Source organism: Mobula hypostoma (assembly GCF_963921235.1).
Source record: "Mobula hypostoma chromosome 30 unlocalized genomic scaffold, sMobHyp1.1 SUPER_30_unloc_2, whole genome shotgun sequence".
NCBI classification, from domain to species: Eukaryota; Metazoa; Chordata; class Chondrichthyes; order Myliobatiformes; family Myliobatidae; genus Mobula; species Mobula hypostoma.
Genome location: NW_026948159.1, coordinates 108036 through 126883, shown reverse-complemented (window position 1 = coordinate 126883; position 18848 = coordinate 108036). Strand labels below are relative to the sequence as shown.

The 18848-nt window shown below is 47.5% G+C and overlaps 1 protein-coding gene across 3 annotated transcripts in view; it reads left to right on the top strand.

Moving 5' to 3' along the window:
* Positions 1-18848, top strand: part of LOC134341352 (WD repeat-containing protein 26-like) — a 187526-nt gene that overhangs the window by 73199 nt on the left and 95479 nt on the right. For all 3 annotated transcript variants that reach the window (XM_063039215.1, XM_063039218.1, XM_063039216.1), the window contains exons 3-4: positions 2620-2676; positions 3526-3662. In XM_063039215.1, the coding sequence (XP_062895285.1) occupies positions 2620-2676; positions 3526-3662 (194 nt within the window). The remainder of the gene's footprint in view (positions 1-2619; positions 2677-3525; positions 3663-18848) is intronic.

Genomic DNA, 18848 nt, shown 5'->3' with positions numbered 1-18848 from the left:
GAGTGAACCCCTTCAAGAGCCTGGCAGTGTGTGATGGGACGACCAAGAGGGAGCTTCACTCTGTGTCTGACCCCGGGAGTGTGTGATGGGACAGCGTGGAGGGAGCTTCACTCTGTGTCTGACCCCGGGAGTGTGTGATGGGACGGTATAGAGGGAGCTTCACTCTGTGTCTGACCCTGGGAGTGTGTGATAGGACAGTGTGGAGGGGGCTTCACTCTGTGTCTGACCCCGGGAGTGTGTGATGGGACGGTGTGGAGGGAGCTTCACTCTGTGTCTGACTCCAGGAGTGTGTGATGGGACAGTGTAGAGGGAGGGTCACTCTATGTCTGACCCCAGAAGTGTGTGATGGGATGGTATAGAGGGAGCTTCACTCTGTGTCTGACCCCGGGAGTGTGTGATGGGACGGTATAAAGGGAGCTTCACTCTGTGTCTGACCCCAGGAGTGTGTGATGGGACAGTGTGGAGGGAGATTCACTCGGTGTCTTACTCCAGGAGTGTGTGATGGGACAGTGTAGAGGGAGCTTCACTCTGTGTCTGACCCCGGGAGTGTGTGATGGGACAGTGTGGAGGGAGCTTCACTCTGTGTCTGACCCCGGGAGTGTGTGATGGGACAGTGCGGAGGGAGCTTCACTCTGTGTCTGACCCTGGGAGTGTGTGATGGGACAGTGTGGAGGGAGCTTCACTTTGTGTCTGACGCTGGGAGTGTGTGATGGGACAGTGTAGAGGGAACTTCACTCTGTGTCTGACCCCGGGAGTGTGTGATGGGACAGTGTGGAGGGAGATTCACTCTGTGTCTGACCCCAGGAGTGTGTGATGGGACGGTGTGGAGGGAGATTCACTCTGTGTCTGACCCCGGGAGTGTGTGATGGGACTGTGTGGAGGGAGATTCACTCGGTGTCTGACCCTGGGAGTGTGTGATGGGACAGTGTGGAGGGAGATTCACTCTGTGTCTGACCCCGGGAGTGTGTGATGGGACAGTGTGGAGGGAGATTCACTCTGTGTCTGACCCCGGGAGTGTGTGATGGGATGGTATAGAGGGAGCTTCACTCTGTGTCTGACCCCGGGAGTGTGTGATGGGACGGTATAAAGGGAGCTTCACTCTGTGTCTGACCCCAGGAGTGTGTGATGGGACAGTGTGGAGGGAGATTCACTCGGTGTCTGACTCCAGGAGTGTGTGATGGGACAGTGTAGAGGGAGCTTCACTCTGTGTCTGACCCCGGGAGTGTGTGATGGGACAGTGTGGAGGGAGCTTCACTCTGTGTCTGACCCCGGGAGTGTGTGATGGGACAGTGCGGAGGGAGCTTCACTCTGTGTCTGACCCCGGGAATGTGTGATGGGACAGTGTGGAGGGAGCTTCACTCTGTGTCTGACCCCGGGAGTGTGTGATGGGACAGTGTAGAGGGAACTTCACTCTGTGTCTGACCCCGGGAGTGTGTGATGGGACGGTGTGGAGGGAGCTTCACTCTGTGTCTGACCCCGGGAGTGTGTGATGGGACGGTATAAAGGGAGCTTCACTCTGTGTCTGACCCCAGGAGTGTGTGATGGGACAGTGTGGAGGGAGCTTCACTCTGTGTCTGACCCCGGGAGTGTGTGATGGGACGGTATAAAGGGAGCTTCACTCTGTGTCTGACCCCAGGAGTGTGTGAGGGACGGTGTGGAGGGAGATTCACTCTGTGTCTGACCCCGGGAGTGTGTGATGGGACAGTGCGGAGGGAGCTTCACTCTATGACCTGTGCTGCCCTTCCCCTGGCATTGGCTGGTGTGATCACTGAGTGGATCCAGCAGGAACTGATTCACTCTGAGTGCGCAGACTTTCCATCTGCTGCTGCTTTTGTCTCTGCAACTTGCTGGAGAGTGGCCCAGACTAGTTAACATACAATGTGGCTAACAGGATTCTCCAAGACGGAGGGGCATTTGCTTACTGGTCAAGGACACAGCCTTAATGCTCAGATCAATCCTGTAGTGACTCCAAGGGGTAAATGACTCTCCCTTGTTTCCTGGCTCTGATTCACCAGTCAGATGTTTAACTGCAGGAAATGCCATTAGCCTCCGGTGGGTGTGTTAATGTTGGCATGGGCACCCTGTGGGCTGTTGGATTCTGACCTTTTGCCAGGTTCCTCCGGAAGTCAGGAAAATGGCACCAAACCTGTTTCTTCCCAGTTATGTTATTAAAAGCTAAAGGAGCAAGGGAAAGTTGGACAGACAGTGATCGAGGTCTACTAAGTGAGGAGAACCGTGACCTTAAGAAAATGGCACTGCTTTGTTGAAGTATTTTATACCCATAGAAATGAGAAAAATTCCATACAAATTTATAGATAAGAGTTAACCAATAAGAAAACAGGTATTCAAATAATGCAGTCCCAAGTTAACCAATGAGAAAGCAGCTATTCTAATAATGCAATACTACATTAACCAGTGAGAAGGCAGTTATCAAATAATGAAGAAGAAAGAGGCCTCTGGAGCTTTCTATAATTAATTGTTAAACTGCCAAAAAAAAACAATGAAACAGCCAAATCTAAGAATTAAACAGTTGTATCCAGCAGGTGCTGCTTGGCACCTGGTTTATTTTATTTTCCACCTGGGCCCAGAGCGCTGACTGCAGTCTTCTCTTCCCTCTAGGCCGAAGCTGACCTTACCGAGCTCAAGTCCTTGGTGCACTTGCCCCAGGCTATTGTGGTAAGTAGCGCCTGGTGTGCCTAGGTAAACACTGTGCGACAGGCAGCACTCTGCATCCCTGCGTCAACTCGGTTGTAATCGGGAACCCGCCAGAGGAGAGTGCGTCGCATGCAGCCCGGTATTGGGTGAGGAGGGGGTGGGGGCGGGGGGGGGTGTAGTTTTCTTAGTGCATGGTTCTCCTCTCTTGTGGTGGCATGGCCCATGCCATTCTTCCCTACGCCCTCTGGTTCAGTACCTCCTCCATATACCCACTCAGGATGGGTGTATGTGGATGTAGTGCTCAGCCAGTCTCTTCCCACCCTAACTGGTTCATCAGACCCTCTCCTCTCTCTTATCTGGTTCCACGTCACCTTACTTATCTGATCCGAGCCCCTGCAGTCTTTAATATCTCCTATTATTACCTTCTGGCCATCCACCCTCTCTTTTTTTTAATCTGTTTCCAGCTATGACCCTCCAACTCCTCTCGTCACCTCCCCCCTCCTTCCACCTGGCTCTCTGCTTCATTTTTTACTCTTCCCTGCCACTTCCCAGCTCCGCCTGTTGCCCACCCACCACCACTCCCCTTCCCCATCCCTCTCCTGACTTGCATCCATCCCCTGCCTTGCCTCCTCTCCTCCTCCTCACCTCCTTCTCACCTCTTCCCACTGGCTACCTCCCTCTACGCTCCAGCCCTGTTGCAGGGTCCCGACCTGATACGTTCACCTCAGATGCTGCTCAGCTCCCCCCTCCCCCAACAGCTTGTTGGTCGCCCAGGATTCCGGCGTCTGCAGTCCTCTGTCTCTCCTGCCCACTTCCCTGCCTTCCCCCCGCCCCTCCCGGCACCCTGTAACCCTGGTGCTTTCCGCACAGCGCATGAAGTTCCTGCTGCTGGAGCAGAAGTACCTGGAGTTCCTGGACGACGGCAAGGTGCTGGAAGCCTTGCAGGTGCTGCGCTTCGAGCTGACGCCATTGAAGTACAACACGGAACGGATACACGCTCTGAGCGGGTGAGTCAGGGCTTGCGGAAGCTCGTCTTAACAAAACGACAGTTGCAAACTTGGGTTTAATTGTCATTCAACCATACACATGTAAACAAAACAACTTTCCTCCGGTGTCACAGTGCAAAACACAGTACCAACAGAGACGAGACTCACAGCTCATGTTTGGTGGATTCTGGTTAATTGGGACACGTCCGGACCAGTACATTTTGGCCCAATTAAGCGGCTGTCCCAATTAGCCAAAGTTTCATGGAAACAGTTAAAAAGGTGTGTAAAAAGACAAACTGAGTAACAAATTATGTATTGAAATGAAATAGAGAGCAAACTAGAACACTGTCAATACTACTACAGTACTATTTCCTAATAGTTATCGACAGAGGAATTCACCCAGTGTACACTGCTGTGTTCTTTTGTTTGACTATAAATGAACAAAATCAGTGTAGACACCTTGTGCAGATAATGAACTGCCTTCATACAATGTTTTTGAAGACTGCATCCTCCAAATCCTCATTTTCATTGTAACACTCAAGATGATTGTGGATACCTCCAAATTCTTCATAGTTCCAAACTTGTTGAAGTAGTGAAATACTTTAATTTTGCTCTCAGCCGTTTCTGGCATCTCCAAACCTGAATGCTTGAAAACAGCAAAACAGTTCGGAATTTTTTTTTAACACAATTACACACAACTGACGCTATTTAAAAACTGTTTGCTCTTAGCGTGGTGTAGTGACTAATAGCTGCACAAGTGCACATGACTGAAGCTAGTTAGAAACTATTTGGCAACAGTCTCCTGTCCCAATTTAGTGGCATAAAAATCCCAAATAAACAAATGGAATCCAGTCTATTTTTATATTAGTTTTTGTTCTTCAAGGCTTGTCCCGAATAAGCAGCTGCCCCAATTAGCTGATGCAGTGTATTTATAATAGCACATGCAGTCATAATATTAGCCCTAGTCCCTGAGTGGCATGGCCTTAGATTGATGGAGTATGGGATGTTGTCCTGGAGCCATATTTCTGTAAGAACAAACAGCAGCAGTTCCGCATCTCACACTGGGTCAGCTGCGGACGAGGGCAATCGAATCCAGCTTGTCTCCCTTGGACCAAACCCTGGAGATCTAACCAGCAACCCAGCATGGGTTCCAGAGTGCCCACCGCTCCTCGGCTCTCTGTCCCACACTGCTTCCGGTGAGCCTCCTCTGGGTGGCTGTAACAGCCACGCACGGCCTGAGGGCCAGGTCCGTGCAAGAACCGAGGCCCCTCAGCTTCCCACTGAATGGCACTTAATACGGGTATCAAACCGGGTCACAAAGAAAACAATCCAGACACACAGTTGTGAGAGGCTGTCGCGACCAAGCGGGCCGCCATCTTACTGGAAGCCTCCCGTTGCACCTCACTGGGTTACGACAGACGGTCTGCTGCAGGAACTCAGCAGGTTGAGTGGTGTCTGTCTCAGTCCTGATGGCGGGTTTCAACTCGCAACGTGGAGAGTTCCTTTTTTCACCCGTATGTGCCGCATGGCCCCTGAGTTCCTCCAGTCGACTCTTTGCTCCGGATATCAGCAACTGTGGTCTTTTGTGTCCCCGCCTCACATGGTTGTGACCACCAGCAGTTCCATTAGCCTATACGTACCCAGGATCCAAAGAGTTCAGCCTCCAAGTATCCTGAAACCTCATCCTTAATAATGGACCCAAATGTCTTCCCAACCACTGAGGTCAGGCTAACTGGACCACAATTTCCCGTCTTTTGCTTCCCTCCTTCCTTGAAGAGAGGAGTGACATTTGCAATTTTCCAGTCCTCCGGAACCGTTCCATAATCTAGTGATTCTTGAAAGATCGTTACTAATGTCTGCACAATCGCTTCAGCTATCGCTTTCAGAACCATGGGGTGTAATCCATCTTGTCCAGGTGACCTATCCACCTTCAAATTTTTCAGCTTCCCAAGCACCTTCTCCTTAGTAATAGCAGTTTCACTCACTTCTGCCCCGACACTAACATCTCTGGCATACTGCTAGCATTAAAGACTGATGCAAAATGTCTATTCCATTTCTCTGCCATTTCTTTGTCCCCCTTTACTACCACTCCAGTGTCATTTTCCTGCTGTCTGATGTCCATTCTTGCCTCTCATTTACTCTTTATATATTTGAGAAAAACTATTGGTATCCTCTTTTATATTATTGGCTAGTTCAACTTTCCTCTTTTTATGGCTGTTTTAGTTGCCTTTTGTTGGCTTTTAAAAGCCTCCCAATCCTCTACCTTCCTGATTTTTGCTATATTATCTTGCTTTTTTTGCCATATTTGACTTTCTTATTGGTCATGTTGCGTCGTACTTCTGTAACCCTCAGGCTCGGCCAGCACGTGTTCGTCTGGGAGGAGACAACTGCTGGCCCCGCCAAACTGAGACATCTCGTTTGTGTGGATGCTGCGTGATGTGTTGCCCGGTTACAAATCCACACCGCAAAATACCAGACACTACACCATATGCAATTAAATGATTGAACTTTATAAATCTTAATCTGAATATAGGGTTAGTAAAGGAAATAAAAAGAAAATGGGCCCATTTTAAGGAAAAAGTCAAAAGTGCACGTTGAGCTCACTGCTACAGCTATGCATTAGCCATTGCCCTCCTCCGAGCGTCGCCAACCTTCAGACCCTCGCTCCCTGTCCACTCTGTCCAGTGGTCTACCAGCTCTCTCCACACGCGCCTTCCTCCTCCTTCCTGCGCCGACAAAGACCACGAAAATCTCCCTTCCAGACCCACAAGAAAGAACAACATTCCTCTCATTGGGTAGCCCTGCATTCCATAGCCCTGTTATCTTTAGTCATAACCCAAACATTGCTGCTGCAGAGAAACCATTACATTAGCAGTGAAACATTACAGAAAGGCCATTACATGAGCAGTGATACCTTAGTGTGTTACACTTTCTTTAGAATACTAATTCAACTTTGAGAGGTATCTATTCTGTGCTTTCTGAATTGCTTCCAGAAGCTCCAGCCATTGCTGCTCTGCTGTCATCCCTGCTGGTGTTCCCTTCCAATCAACTTTGGCCAGATCCTCTCTCATACCTCTATAATTCCCTGTACTCCACTGTAATGCTGATGCATCTGACTTTAGCTTCTCCCTCTCTCTCTCAAATTACAGGGTGAATTCTAAAATTATGATCACTAATGGTTTCATTACTTTAAGCTCCCTAATCAAATCTGGTTCATTGCACAACACCCAATCAGGAACAGTTGCTATCCTGGTGGGCTTAACCACAACGCGCCTTAAAAAGCCATTTTGTAGGTATTTTACAAATTCCCTGTCTTGGGATCCAGCACCAACCTGATTTTGCCAATCAACTGAAATCCCTCATGACTATCGGAACATTGATCTATTGATATGTGTTTTCTATCACCCATTGTAATCTGTGGCTCACATCCTGGCTACTGTTCAGAGGCCTGTATATAACTCCCATCATGATCTTTCTCAACTCTACCCACAAGGATTCTACACCTTCCGATCCTATGCCACCTCTTTCTAAGGATATGATTTCATTTTATTTAACCAACAGAGCCCCTTCTGCCTGTCCATGAGACATAGGAGCACAATCAGGCCATTCAGCCCATCGAGTCTGCTCTGCCATTCCATTATGGCTGATCCCGGATCCCACTCAACCCCATACACCTGCCTCCTCGCCATCTCCTTTGATGCCCTGACCGATCAGGAAACTATCAACTTCTGCCTTAAATATACCCATGGACTTGACCTCCACCACAGTCTGGCAGAGCATTTCACAGACTCACTACTTTCTGGCTAAAAAAGTGCCGTCTTACCTATGTTCTAAAAGGACGCCCTTCAAGTTTGAGGCTGTGCCCTCTAGTTCTGGATACCCCCACCACAAGAAACATCTCTCCACATCCACCCTAACTAGTCCTTTCAATATTTGGTAGGTTTCCATGAGATCCCCCTGCATTTTTCTAAATCCCAGTGACTACAGGCCCAAAGCTTCCAAAGGCTTCTCATATGTTAACCCCTTTATTCCCAGAATCATCCTCCTGAACCTTCTGTTGACCCTCTCCAATGACAACATATCCTTTCTGAGATATGGGGTTCAAAACTGTTGACAATACTCCCAAGTGTGGCCTGACTAGTGACTTATAAAGCTTCAGCATTATCTCCTTGTTTTTATATTCTATTCCCCTTGAAATAAATGCCAACATTGCATTTGCCACCGTTACCACAGACTCAACCTGTAAGTTAACCTTCTGGGTGTCTTGCACGAGGACTCCTAAGTCCCTCTGCACCTCTGATGTTTGAACCTTTTCCCCATTTAGATAATAGTCCGCACTTTTGTTCCTTTTACCAAAATACATCATCATACATTTCCCAATACTGTATTCCATCTGCCACTTTTTTGCCCATTCTTTCAATTTGTCTAAGTCCTGCTGCAATCGCATTGCTTCCTCAGCACTACCTACCCCTCCATCTATCTTCATATCATCTGCACACTTTGCCACAAAGCCATCAATTCCATTATCTAAATCATTGACAAACAATGTGAAAAGTAGCGGTCCCAATACTGACCCCTGAGGAACACCATCAGTCACTGGCAGCCAACCAGTAAAGCCCCCCCCCCCCCTTATTCCCACTCGCTGCCTCCTGCCTGTCAGCCGTCCCCTTATCCAGGCCAGTATCTTTCCTGTAACGCGGCAGGATTTTATATTGTTAAGCAGCCTCATGTGTGGCACCTTATCAAATACCTTCTGAAAATCCAAGTAAATGATATCCACTGCCTCTCCTTTCTCCGCCCTGCTTGTTACTTCCTCGAAGAACTCTTAACAGATTTGTCAGGCAAGATCTCCCTTTATAAAAGCCATCCTGACTTGAACTTATTTTATCATTTTTCTCCAAGTACCTGAAACCTCATCCTTAGTAATAGACTCCAACACTTTCCCAACCACTGAGGTTAGGCTAACTAGACTATAACTTCCTTTCTTTTGCCTTTCTCCTTTTTTGAAGAGTGGAGTGACATTTGCAATTTTCCACTCCTCCAGGACCATGCCCAAATCAAGTGATTCTTGAAAGATCTTGGCCAATGCAACCGTAATCTCTTCAGCAACCCCTCTCAGGACTCTGGATTGTAGTCCATCAGGTCCAGGTGACCTTTGAGTTTGCCTAGCACGTTTTGCTTTGTAATAACAATGGCACTCACTCCTGCTTCCTGACACTCACAGACCTCCGGCACATGGCTAGTGTTTTTCACAGTGAAGACAGATGCAAAGTACCCATTAAGTTTATCTGCCATCTCTTTGTCCCCCATTACTATCTCCCCAGCATCATTTTCCAGTGGTCCAATATCAACTCTCACCTCCCTTTCACTCTTTTTTTATAACTGAAAAAAAAACTTTTAGTATCCAGCTTTATTTTTGGCTAATTTTCCCTCATATTTCATATCTTCCCTTCTTATAGCTTTTTTAGTTGCCTTTTGTTGGATTTTAAAAGCTTCCCAATCATCCAGCTTCCCACTGCCTTTTGCTACCTTATATGCTCTTTCCTTGGCCCTTTTGCAGTCCTTAACTTCCTTTGTCAGCCACTGTTACCTACCCCTGCCTTTTGCGAATAACTTCTTCTGTGGGACATTTCTATCCTGCGCCTTGTGAACTATTCCCAGAAACTTCAGCCCTCTCTGCTCTGCCGTCATCCTGGCCAGTATCCTCTTCCAGTCCACCTGGGCAAGCTCCTCTCTCTTCCCTTTGTAATTCCCTTTGTTCCATTGTGATACTGATACATGTGACTTATGCTTCTCCCTCTCAAATTGCAGTATGAATTCAGTCACCTTTACATTAAGCTCTCTATTAAGATCTGGGTTATTGCACAACACCCAGTCTAAGATGGCTTTCCCTGAGTAGGCTTAAGCACAAGCTGCTCTAAAAAAACAATCTCGTAGGCCTTCAACAAAATCCCTCTCTTGTGATCAGACACCAACCTGATTTTCCCAATCCCCTTGCATATTGAAGTCCCCCATTAGTGACAGTACCCTTATTACATGTCTTTTCCAGATCCCTTTGTAATCTCAACCCCACATCTTGGCTACTATTTGGAGGCCTATATATGATTCCGAAGGAGGGACCTTTGTTCCCCTTCGCCCACACCTCAGCGAGTTCCGCACCTTCACCGCACCTTGTTCCCATTCCAACCTTACTCCTTCCAAATGGTCTTATCTCCACTCCCTCCGCACTAATCCTAACCTTACTATTAAACCCTCCGATAAGGGGGGTGCTGTTGTAGTCTGGCGTACTGACCTCTACCTTGCCGAGGCACAGCGACAACTCGCGGATACCTCCCCTTATTTACCCCTCGATCGTGACCCCACTAAGGAGCACCAGGCCGTTGTCTCCCACACCATCACCGACTTTATCCGCTCAGGGGATCTCCCATCCACTGCTACAAACCTTATAGTTCCTACACCTCGCACTTCCCGTTTCGACCTCCTACCCAAGATCCACAAACCTGCCTTTCCTGGCAGACCTATTGTCTCAGCTTGCTCCTGCCCCACTGAACTTGTTTCTGCATACCTCGACACAGTTTTCCCCCCTTGTTCAATCCTTTCCTACCTGTGTTTGTGACACTTCTCACACTTTTAAACTTTTCGATGATTTTAAGTTCCCTGGCCCCCACCGCTTTATTTTCACCATGGATGTCCAGTCCCTATATACTTCCATCCCCCATCAGGAAGGTCTCAAAGCTCTCTGCTTCTTTTTGGATTCCAGACCTAACCAGTTCCCCTCTACCACCACTCTGCTCCGTCTAGCGGAATTAGTCCTTACTCTTAATAATTTCTCCTTTGGCTCCTCCCACTTCCTCTAAACTAAAGGTGTAGCTATGGGCACCCGTATGGGTCCCAGCTATGCCTGCCTTTTTGTTGGCTTTGTGGAACAATCTATGTTCCGTACCTATTCTGGTATCCGTCCCCCACTTTTCCTTCGCTACATCGACGACTGCATTGGCACTGCTTCCTGCACGCATGCTGAGCTCGTTGACTTCATTAACTTTGCCCCCAACTTTCACCCTGCCCTCAAGTTTACCTGGTCAATTTCCGACACCTCCCTCCCCTTTCTAGATCTTTATGTCTTTATCTCTGGAGACAGTTTATCTACTGATGTCTACTATAAGCCTACTGACTCTCACAGCTATCTGGACTATTCCTCTTCTCACCCTGTCTCTTGCAAAAATGCCATCCCCTTCTCACAATTCCTCCATCTCCGCCGCGTCTGCTCTCAGGATGAGGCTTTTCATTCCAGGATGAGGGAGATGTCCTCCTTTTTTAAAGAAAGGGGCTTCCCTTCCTCCACTATCAACTCTGCTCTCAAACGCATCTCCCCCATTTCAGGTACATCTGCTCTCACTCCATCCTCCCGCCACCCCACTAGGAACAGGGTTCCACCTACCACCCCACCAGCCTCCGGGTCCAACATATTATCCTCCATAACTTCCGCCACCTCCAACAGGATCCCACCACTAAGCACATCTTTCCCTCCCCCCCCCCCCGCTTTCCGCAGGGATCGCTCCCTACGCGACTCCCTTGTCCATTCGTCCCCCCCATTCCTCCCCACTGATCTCTCTCCTGGCACTTATCCTTGTAAGCGGAACAAGTGCTACACATGCCCTTACACTTCCTCCCTTACCACCATTCAGGGCCCCAGACAGTCCTTCCAGGTGAGGTGACACTTCACCTGTGAGTCGGCTAGTGTGATATACTGCGTCCATTGCTCCCGATGTGGCCTTTCATATATTGGCGAGACCCGACGCAGACTGGGAGATCGTTTTGCTGAACACCTACACTCTGTCCGCTAGAGAAAGCAGGATCTCCCAGTGGCCACACATTTTAATTCCACATACCATTCCCATTCTGATATGTCTATCCACGGCCTCCTCTACTGTAAAGATGAAGCCACACTCAGGTTGGAGGAACAACACCTTATATTCCGTCTGGGTAGCCTCCAACCTGAAGGCATGAACACTGACTTCTCTAACTTCCGCTAATGCCCCTCCTCCCCATCTTACTCCATCCATTATTTATTTATATACACACATTCCTTTCTTTCTCTCTCTCTCTCTCTCTCTCTCTCTCTCTCTCTCTCTCTCTCTCTCTCTCTCCCCTCTCTCTCTCCTCTCTCTCTCCTCTCTCTCTCCTCTCTCTCTCCTCTCTCTCTCCTCTCTCTCTCCTCTCTCTCTCCTCTCTCTCTCTCTCTCCCCCCCCCCCCCGCTTTTCATTCTTCCTGGGCCTCCTGTCCCATGACCCTTTGCCACTGACCTGTCCAGCTCTTGGCTCCATCCCTCCCCCTCCTGTCTTCTCCTATCATTTTGGATCTCCCCCTCCCCCTCCCACTTTCAAATCCCTTACTAGCTCTTCCTTCAGTTAGTCCTGACGAAGGGTCTCGGCCTGAAACGCCAACTGTACCTCTTCCTATAGATCCTGCGTGGCCTGCTGCGTTCACCAGCAACTTTGATGTGTGTTGCTATGATTCCCATAATGGTTTTTTACTCTTGCAGTTTCTTAACTCCACCCACAGAAATTCAACATTCTCTGACCCTGTGTCACCCTTCTAAAGATGTAATTCCATCTGTCACCAACAGAACACACCACCGCCTCTGCCTTCCTGCCTGTCCTTTCGACACAAGGTATTTCCTTTGCTGTTAAGCTCCCAACTATGGCCTTCTTTCAGCCACCACTCAGTTCGTCCACCTGATCCTGAATGCTACACACATTTAAATACAGCACCTTCAGTCCTGTATTCTTTGCCCTTTTGAATGTTGCCTCTGCGGTACAATTTAACTCTTTGCTCTGTCTGCATTTGTACCCAATCATTGGCTTGTCCTTCCTTACATCACGTTGGATAAGTCATCATGACCAGACGGGATGTACCCCATGCTACTGTGGGAGGTGAGGGAAGAGACTGCTGAGCCTCTGGCGATGATCTTTGCATCATCAATGAGGACGGGAGAGGTTCCGGAGGACTGGAGGGTTGCAGATGTTGTTTCCATATTCAAGAAAGGGAGTAGGGATAGCCCAACAAATTATAGACCAGTGAGTCTTACTGCAGTGGTTCATAAGTTGATGGAGAAGATCCTGAGAGGCAGGATATATGAACATTTGGAGAGGTATAATATGATTAGGAGTAGTCAGCATGGCTTTGTCAAAGGCAGGTTGTGCCGTATGAGCCTGATTGAATTTTTTGAAGATGTGACTAAACTCATTGATGAAGGTAGAGCAGTAGATGCAGTGTATATGGATTACAGCAAGGCATTTGATAAGGTACCCCATGGAAGGCTTATTGAGAAAGTAATGAGACATGAGATCCAAGGGAACATTGCTTTGTGGATCCAGAATTGGCTTGCAAATACAAGGCAAATAGTGATTGTAGAGGGGTCATATTCTGCATGGAGGTTGGTGACCAGTGATGTGCCTCAGGGATCTATTCTGGGGCCCCTACTCTTCGTGATTTTTATAAATGACCTGGAAGAGGAAGTGGGTTAGTAAATTTTCTGATGACACAAAGGTTGGGGGTGTTGTGGATAGTGTGGAGGGCTGTCAGAGGTTACAGTGCGACATTGATAAGATGCAAAACTGGGCTGAGAAGTGGCAGATGGAGTTCAACCCAGATAAGTGTGAGGTGAACAACAGGAATACTGCAGATGCTGGAAATTCAAGCAACACACATCAAAGTTGCTGGTGAACGCAGCAGGCCAGGCAGCATCTGTAGGAAGAGGTGCAGTCGACGTTTCAGGCCGCGACCCTTCGTCAGGACTAAAGGAGTTAGTCCTGATGAAGGGTCTCGGCCTGAAACGTCGACTGCACCTCTTCCTACAGATGCTGCCTGGCCTGCTGCGTTCACCAGCAACTTTGATGTGTGTTGCTTAAGTGTGAGGTGGTTCATTTCGATAGGTCAAATATGATGGCAGAATATAGCATTAATGGTAAGACTCTTGGCAGTGTGGAAGATCAGAGGGGTCTTGGGGTCTGAATCCATAGGACACTCAAAGCTGCTACGTAGCTTGACTCTGTGGTTAAGAAGGCGTATGGTGTATTGGCCTTCATCAATCGTGGGATTGAGTTTAGGAGCCGAAAGGTAATGTTGCAGCTCTGTAGGACCCTGGTCAGACCCCACTTGGAGTACTGTGCTCAGTTCTGGTCGCCTCACTACAGGAAGGACGTGGAAACCATAGAAAGGGTGCAGAGGAGATTTACAAGGATGTTGCCTGGATTGGGGAGCATGCCTTATGAGAATAGGTTGAGTGAACTCGGCCTTTCCTCCTTGGAGCGATGGAGGATGAGCGGTGACCGGATAGAGGTGTACAAGATGATGAGAGGCTTTGATCCTGTGGATAATTAGAGGCTTTTTCCCAAGGCTGAAATGGCTAGCATGAGAGGGCACAGTTTTAAGTTGCTTGGAAGTAGGTACAGAGGAGATGTCAGGGGCAAGTTCTTTTACACGAGAGTGGTGAGTGTGTGGAGGCGGAAACGATAGGGTCTTTAACGATAAGAGACTCCTGGATAGGTACATGGAGCTTAGAAAAACAGTGGGGTGTGGGTAATCCTAGTAATTTCTAAGGTAAGGACATGTTCAGCATGGCTTTGTGGGCTGAAGGACCGTTTTCTGTGTTTCTACATTCATGTTACATCCATCATTTACTTGTAAGCCTGCTGGCTCATCCTCAGCTCTGTCATGCTGGTTCCCAACTCCCTGCCATATTAGTTTAAACCACTCCCAAGAGCTCTAGTAAACCTGCCCACAGGAATATCGGTTCCCTTCAGGTTTAAGTGTCCCTTTTGTACAGGTCCCACCTGCCCCAGAAGAGGTTCCAATTATCCAGAAATCTGTATCTTTGCCCCCTGCTCCAATTCTTCAGCCATGCGTTTACCTGCCACCTCATTCTATTCCCATCCTCACTGTCGCGTGACACAGGCAGCAATCCCGAGATTACTACCTTTGAGGTGCTGCTTCTCAGCTTCTTTCCTAACTCCCTGTATTCTGTTTCCAGGACCACCTCCCTTTTTCTACCTATGTCGTTGGAACCAATATGTACCACGGCTTCCGGCTGCTCACCCTCCCATTTCAGGATAAGCTCTAAGCAGGTCTGTTATATTGTTTGACTCCACCATCATCCTCGATGTCAGGGTCAAGGAAGCTCACCGATGCCTTTACTTCCTCAGGAGGCTAAAGCAATTCGGCACGTCTCCATCGATTCTTACCAATTTTTGTCAATGCACCATAACGTGGTAGCGTAGTGCAGCGGTCCCCAACCACCGGGCCGCAAAGCATGTCCTACCGGGCCGCGAGGAAACGATATGAGTCAGCTGCCCCTTTCCTCATTCCCTGTCACGCACTGTTGAGCTTGAACACACGCGAGGTCATTACGCCCGCGTCATCCATGTCAGCGCAGGAAGCAGATCAACTCCCCGAGCTTGCAAATGATGGCGGGCTAAAAGGTATGTTTGACATAACATCTCTGTCGGCATTAACCATAGAAACTAAAGCACTGAAACAGGCCTTTTGGCCCTTCTTGGCTGTGCCGAACCATTTTCTGCCCAGTCCCACTGACCTGCACACGGACCATATCCCTCCATACACCTCCCATCCATGTATCTGTCCAATTTATTCTTAAATGTTAAAAAAGAACCCACATTTATCACCTCGTCTGGCAGCTCATTCCATACTCCCACCACTCTCTGTGTGAAGAAGACCCACCTAATATTCCCTTTAAACTTTTCCCCCCTCACCCTTAACCCATGTCCTCTGGTTTTTTTCTCCCCTTGCCTCAGTGGAAAAAGCCTGCTTGCATTCACTCTATCTATACCCATCATAATTTTATATGCCTCTATCAAATCTCCCCTCATTCTTCTACGCTCCAGGGAATAAAGTCCTAACCTATTCGACCTTTCTCTGTAACTGAGTTTCTCAAGTCCCGGCAACATCGTTGTAAACCTTCTCTGCATTCTTTCAACCTTATTTATATCCTTCCTGTAATTTGATGACCAAAACTGAACACAATACTCCAGATACGGCCTCACCAATGCCTTATACAACCTTATCATAACATTCCAGCTCTTATACTCAGTACTTTGATTAATAAAGGCCAATGTACCAAAAGCTCTCTTTATGACCCTATCTACCTGTGACACTACTTTTAGGGAATTTTGTATCTGTATTCCCAGATCCCTCTGTTCCACTGCACTCCTCAGTGCCTTACCATTAACCCTGTATGTTCTACCGTGGTTTGTCCTTCCAACGTGCAATACCTCACACTTATCTGTATTAAACTCCATCTGCCATTTTTCAGCCCATTTCTCCAGCTGATCCAAGTCCCTCTGCAGGCTCTGAAAACCTTCCTCACTGTCTACTACACCTCCAATCTTTGTATCATCAGCAAATTTGCTGATCCAATTTACCACATTATCATCCAGATCATTGATATAGATGACAAATAACAATGGACCCAGCACTGATCCCTGTGGCACACCACTAGTCACAGGCCTCCACTCGGAGAAGCAATTCTCTACTACCACTCTTTGGCTTCTTCAATTGAGCCAATGTCTAATCCAATTTACCACCTCTCCATGTATACCTAGCGACTGAATTTTCCTAACTAACCTCCCATGCGGGACCTTGTCAAAGGCCTTACTGAAGTCCATGTAGACAATATCCACTGCCTTCCCTTCATCCACTTTCCTGGTAACCTCCTCGAAAAACTCCAATAGATTGGTCAAACATGACCTACCACTCACAAAGCCATGTTGACTCTCTCTAATAAGTCCCTGTCTATCCAAGTGCTTGTAGATTCTGTCTCTTAGTATCCCTCCAATAACTTACCTACTACCGACGTTAAACTTACTGGCCTATAATTTCTCGGATTACTTTTTGATCCTTTTTTAAACAACGGAACAACATGAGCCACTCTCCAATCCTCCGGCACCTCACCTGTAGACAGCGACATTTTAAATATTTCTGCCAGGGCCCCTGCAATTTCAACGCTAGTCTCCTTCAAGGATCGAGGGAACACCCTGTCAGGTCCCGGGGATTTATCCACTTTAATTTTCCTTAAGACAGCAAGGACCTCCTCCTTTTCGATCTGTACAGTTTCCATGATCTCACTACTTGTTTCCCTTAATTCCATAGACTTCATGCCAGCTTCCTTAGTAAATACAGACGCAAAAAACCGATTGAAGATCTCCCCCATTTCCTTTGGCTCCACACATAGCCGACCACTCTGATCTTCAAGAGGACCAATTTTATCCCTTACGATCCTTTTGCTCTTAATATACCTGTAAAAGCTCTTTGGACTATCCTTCACTTTGACTGCCAAGGCAACCTCATGTCTTCTTTTAGCCCTCGTGATTTCTTTCTTAATTATTTTCTTGCACTTCTTATACTCCTCAAGCACCTTATTTACCCCCTGCTTCCTATATATGTCATACAACTCCCTTTTCTTCTTTATCCCTTGAGAACCAAGGTTCCTTATTCCTATTCACGTTGCCTTTAATCCTGACAGGAACATACAAACTCTGCACTCTCAAAATTTCTCCTTTGAAGGCTTCCCACCTACCGATCACATCCTTGCCAGAGAACAACCTGTCCCAATCCACACTTTTTAAATCCTTTCTCATTTCTTCAAATTTGGCCTTCTTCCAGTTCAGAACCTCAACCCTCGGATCAGATCTATCCTTGTCCATGATCAAGTTGAAACTAATGGTGTTATGATCACTGGAACCAAAGTGCTCCCCCACACAGACTTCTGTCACTTGTCCTAACTTGTTTCCTAACAGGAGAGCCAATATTACATCCCCTCCAGTTGGTCCTTCTATATATTGATTTAGAAAACTTTCCTGAACACATTTTACAAACCCTAAACCATCTAGACCCCTATGGGAGTCCCAATCAATATATGGAAAATTAAAATCCCCTACCACCACAACTTTATGTTTCCTGCAGTTGCCTGCTATCTCTCTGGATCATTCTGGATCAAAGTCAAGGCTAAATATCCTGAGATAGCCATGAAAGCACTGAAAACGTTGCTTCCATTTCCAACATATCTCTGCAATGAATGCAACGAAAACTAAATTGCGGAATAGACTGGACATAAGGAACCCCCTTTGAGTATCGCTGTCTCCCATCACCCTGTGATAGGACTGTGTTGTTGCAGGGAAACAAGCCCAGGGCTCCAACTAATTCAGCGATATTTGTGTGTTGCAATGATTTTATATGTTCATACGGGGAAATTATATGCTGTGTGTTTAATATCCAAACGTTACTTAAAATGTTATGATGCTATTGACTTATAAGTGACTTATATAACCATATAACAATTACAGCATGGAAACGGGCCATCTCTGCCCTTCTAGTCGTGCCGAACGCTACTCTCACCTAGTCCCACCGACCTGCACTCAGCCCATAACCCTCCATTCCTTTCCTGTCCATATATCTATCCAATTTAACTTTAAATAATATCGAACCTGCATCTACCACTTCTACTGGAGTTCGTTCAACACTTATTTCAAGCTCCCTTGTCCTCCCCTGATAATTGACTTATCACTATATTCATGTGAGGAAAATAGGCGCTGTGTGTTTAATATTAAATTCGTTAGATAAACCCTTTCAGAAACGAAATCAAGTGTATTAGCCACTTATCACCTATATTCTGGTCGTGATTAACAACCCCGCCCCACCCCCGGTACAGAATCGCCAAAAACGATTTGTAGAGAAAAAAAAAATCGGCACGTACACGCATGCGCACTGCTGCCCGCCCAAGGCTTCATGGTCATTGTAGTCTTTCTAGGGTAAACACAACGTATTTGACTGCTACTCTTGTCCGTTGGCAACCCTACCCGCCCACCCCACACCGGTCGGCCGGTCCGCAAGAATATTGTCAATATTAAACCGGTCCGCAGTGCAAAAAAGGTTGGGGACCCCTGGCATAGTGGACAGCTTCTACCCTGCTGTTATAAGACTGTTGAATGGTCCCCTTGTATGATAAGGGTGATCGATGGGTTGCAGCCCTGGATGGTGTCAAACTTCTGAAGAGTTGTTGGAGCGGGACTCACCCAGAGAACGTCCCATCACCCTCCTGACCTGTGCCTTGTAGTCAGAGCATCACAGAGTTAGACAACACAGAAACAGGCCTTTGGCCCAACTTGCCATGATGGGAAGGTCACTCACCT